This window comes from Abramis brama (genome assembly GCF_963993115.1).
Source record: "Abramis brama genome assembly, chromosome: 5".
In the NCBI taxonomy this organism is placed as follows: domain Eukaryota; kingdom Metazoa; phylum Chordata; class Actinopteri; order Cypriniformes; family Leuciscidae; genus Abramis; species Abramis brama.
In genome coordinates, this window is record NC_139967.1 from 19813735 (window position 1) to 19818349 (window position 4615).

At 38.4% G+C, this 4615-nt stretch overlaps 1 protein-coding gene across 1 annotated transcript; it reads left to right on the forward strand.

Annotated features, from left to right (window-relative positions):
• Positions 1–26: 26 nt before the first annotated feature.
• uap1l1 (UDP-N-acetylglucosamine pyrophosphorylase 1 like 1) lies at positions 27–4502 on the forward strand. The gene is made up of 9 exons (XM_084115173.1): positions 27–638; positions 740–944; positions 1354–1529; positions 1674–1846; positions 1981–2174; positions 2577–2717; positions 2792–2977; positions 3521–3587; positions 3974–4502. Exons 1-9 carry the CDS (start codon positions 341–343, stop codon positions 4061–4063), a joined length of 1530 nt encoding a protein of 509 aa, XP_083971299.1. The 5' UTR covers positions 27–340; the 3' UTR covers positions 4064–4502.
• Positions 4503–4615: the final 113 nt, after the last annotated feature.

The window sequence follows — 4615 nt, forward strand, 5'->3', positions numbered from 1 at the left end:
CGAAACCTGCTGAGCTGCCTACCTAGACAGCATTTGGGACGTTCCGAGTCAACGCAGCTCTGATTCACTTTGATATCTGAACTGATTCGAGCTGCGAGTAAAGAGCTAGGCAGCCTACTAGGTTTTAAGACACAGTCAGCCACTTTGTGCCTAAAGGGAGTTCCCAAACATATTCCTTGACTGGTTTTCTGTTATTGCAACTAGTATATGCCACTCCAGCAATAATGTCCACTGGTCACGAGTTGCAGGCAGTGAAAACAGGATCCGATTCCGGACTCATACGAGACTCGACTGGGCGATTGTTGTCATATCATTAATGTGTTAGTCTTCTTGTAGAGAAATGTTGTCATTCGAGGAAGCTAAAGCGAGGTTAGAAACTGCAGGGCAGAGTCATGTTTTACAGTTTTGGGCTGAACTTTGTGCGGAAGAAAGGGATACAATTCTGGAGGAGATATCTCAGCTTCAGCCCGAAGAGTTACTCGAGCATTGCCGAGCGGCTGCAGCGGCTGCAGCGGCTGCAAGCCGACACTCGAGTGCTGATGGTCGGCTAGACGAGCGGATGGAGCCCGTTCCTCCAGAGTTCATTGGAAGTGTGCGTAAAAGTGACAAAGAAACACTTCAGATGTGGGGTGATAAAGGTACAAGAGCTCGTTTGGACTCTACAATAGCCTACTGTTGCACTGTGTTCAAAAGTAGCAAGGCATTTAATGCACACTATGAAAAATACTTCTTTCTTCAGGGTTATTGCAGATTTCACGGGGCAGAGTGGCTGTTTTGCTGTTAGCTGGTGGTCAGGGGACTCGACTTGGAGTGTCATATCCCAAGGGCATGTACAATGTTGGACTTCCAAGTGGGAAAACCCTGTACCAGCTCCAGGCTGAGCGTATCCAGAAGGTGCAAGAGCTGGCCAAAGCGAAGCATGGTTGTAAATGCACAGTACCATGGTATGGTTCTTTTAGTTGCAGTTCACATGTGGGTGTTTTTCATTTTCATTTTTCACTTTTGGCCCCCGTGGATGTAATTTTGGTCATTTTTCCGGACCAGCAAATGTCATTTCCACCACATTGTGCAAATTATGTATAGTGTTTAACATAATTTTATGGTGGAAATTATTAATAAATAATAATATTTATATGTTGGGTTTTGATATTTGAAAGTCTGGGTCTGGGAAATGGGTAAAATAATGTTGACATGGTAAAAAAAAAAAAAAAAAAAACTATTTTATAAAAAGAAACATCTGTTACCCCTGGGACAGTGCTTGTAGTTGAAGAAACCTTAATGCATTTATCCATAAACAGAATCCAAATAACAGAAGAACATGTATTGAATTGTTTTTAAATGATGTGTGTTTAGGTACATAATGACCAGTGAATTCACCCTGGGACCCACAGAAAACTTCTTCAAAGACAATGAATATTTCGGTCTATGTCCATCCAATGTGGTCATGTTTGAGCAAAGGATGATACCAGCAGTTGGCTTTGATGGAAAGATCATCCTGGAGAAGAAAAGCAAACTAGCCATGGCACCAGGTCAGAGAAAACATTTTTGGCTTCAGAAGGAATACTAATTTTGTATGTTATTTATTCGTTTTTTAAAATTAGTAATAGGTAGTTCATAAATGAATAAAATAAAAATACATTTAAATAAAATTATATTTTTCTTGTCCACTTCAGATGGAAACGGCGGCCTCTATCGTGCCCTAGCGGACAACAAGATTTTAGAGGACATGGAAAGAAGGGGTGTGGAGTATCTTCATGTGTACTGTGTAGACAACATCTTGGTGAAGCTGGCAGACCCAGTCTTTATTGGCTTTTGTGTAAACAAAGGAGCAGACTGTGGTGCCAAGGTAAAAATATACTGCTTGTAGGACTGAATTAGATACCATTTTTTTTTCTTTCTTTTCTTTTTACCATTATTAGTTTCTTTTTATTTATTGTTTTTGCATCCAGTTAGCTATGTTTACCTTTTTTTTCTGGTCAGGTGGTGGATAAGGCCTATCCTGCAGAGCCTGTTGGCGTGGTATGCCGTGTGGACGGTCTGTATCAGGTGATTGAGTACAGTGAGATCCAACCAGAGACCTCAGAGCTGCGAGGCCCAGGAGGAGAGCTTCTGTTCAGTGCTGGGAACATCTGCAACCACTTTTTTACACGAGGTTTCTTAAAGGAAGTGGCTGAGTATGTCATCGACAATATGTGTAAAGTGTTTCTTATGTGTAAAGTCAACTATTGTCCATAAATGGCTTTTTTTGCTATAATATAATAAATTATAATGTTTTGTTATACTGTATTATAATAACAAGAAGTAGGATGCACAATATCTAGAAGACTAGAACTTTTATCGACTTTTGTCAATGTACAGGTACAAGATTAGTTATACCTGTAAAGGGACACCTAATATATCCTAATACATCCCAGATGTAACTGTTTGCAAGTCAATTTTGAGGTTAATCCCAAAAAGCACATGCTCTCAGAATACAAGCATTTTATTAAAGAATTAGCAACGTATTATCTCGGATTAATCTGCAAACAAAGCCCTTTGTACAAAATATTTCCTATTTCAATGCTTTTTCCTTGCAGAAAGTTTGAGTGTCAGCTGAAGCAGCATGTGGCAATCAAAAAAGTGGCATTTGTGGATGGAGAGGGAAACCTGGTGAAACCAACCAAACCCAATGGCATCAAAATGGAGAAATTTGTCTTTGACGTCTTTCAGTTCTCAAAGTGTGTTTACTGCTAGTGTTAATTTTGGCAAGTTCGGAAATTGCCATCTTCCTTATCATAGTCTCTTCTTGCAGGAAATTTGTCGCTTTTGAGGTGTTGAGAGAAGAGGAATTCTCACCCCTGAAAAATGCTGATGGGGCTCCTCTGGATACACCAACTACAGCACGCCGATCCTTGTTAGCGCAACATTACCGCTGGGCTCTGGCAGCTGGTGCAAGCTTCCTGGATGAACAAGATAAACCCATCCCCTCAAAACACAGGTGATAACACAAACTCCCTTCATAAAATAAGAAAATATTAAGTCATTTACTTTTTTACCAAAGATTGTTTTGGATGGCGTCCTCAAAATTACTTTTTACTTTGACAATTCTGTGATCCTTTACTCACCCTCAAGTTTCTGGACACAAAATATATTTTGAAGAATATGGTTAACCAAACAGTTAATTGACTTCCATAGTATTTTTTCCCTACGGGCCCATCAGTTGTTTGGTTACAGACAGTCTTCAATATTATCTTATTTTGTGTTCAGCAAGTTTGGAACTTGAGTGTGAGTAAATGATGACAGAATAAAAATTTTGGGGTGAACCATCCTTTTTAATGTAAATTTCCTGAAGTATTATAATTCTAGAAATTTCTAAAAATCAACACCATTCTCGTTATGAATCCAATACCTTCCAAATGGTTTAACCTGAAAGGAATATGCCTGTTCATGCGGAAAATGAACTATTTTGAGGCAGTTCCTAAAATGGACTGCAGGGCATGTGGTTTACAGTGGCTGACTTGGTCTACTCTTTCTTTTGCAGTATGGCACAGAATGAAGACCTCCCAGCAATTTGCGAAATCTCTCCACTTGTATCATACTTTGGCGAGGTAAAAATGGACTTACTACTTTTATGACAATACGGAGCTTTTGCTTTAAACTGGAGTTGCTAATACTGATAAAACAGTCCAGTTATTGGATCTCAGGTTAACATATTTAGCTCAAAAGTCATTCAATTACAAAATGTTAGAGTTAGTACAAAAAGAAGCAAGATTGGCCCTGAGGCACAGAGTGAAAAAAAGGATAACAAGCCAGTGTGAACATATGGAGCATGATGTGAAACAGAGCGAATGATGTCAGAGTAGTGTTCCTGTTCTCAGGAGAGCAAAAGAGACAGCTGTAGCACTCCATCACTTTCTCTCCTTTATTCATTAATTTCTTACCCTCAGTATATCTCAATATAGGATGGATACATTTTAACTGCTGTGTTTTACAGGGTCTGGAACGTTTCCTTGAACGGAAGAACTTGAAGTCCCCTTTTCTACTTGATGAGAATGAAGCCAAGAACCTTGTGCAAACTACATAGTGTTTCCAAATTTCAACTGAGGATCCTATCATGTTTAGGCAAATTTTGTTAGGAAATCAAAGGGATGTTTACAAATAATAATAAAAAAAGTCTTTATTTAATTAAAAATACAGTAAAAACAGTAATTTTGTGAAATACTTTTTTTCTCTCTCCAGTCTTCAGTCACCTGATTCTTCAGAAATCATTCTAAAATGCTGATTTCAATTTCAAAAACAGCTGGTCTGCAATTTTTTGAAACCAGTATACTTTTTTCCCAGGATATTTTGATGAATAGACATTTTAAAAGTACATTACTGAAATTCTTCAAAAGGTTGGAGTAGAATTTACTCATGATAATAAAATAAAAATGATTATAAAATACAATGTAATATTTTTGTTAGTTTGTAATGCCTTTCGGTTGATACAGCTTTACAACAGCAATAAAATCACACTTATCCAACTTGCAGTTAAGAGAATGTGTTTTCTTTTCCCTCGGCTTTGCCTTTGCATCCCAGTTTCAAGCCGAGACGTCACATGATCACAGCTGACCAATAGGAAACTTGACATCTACCC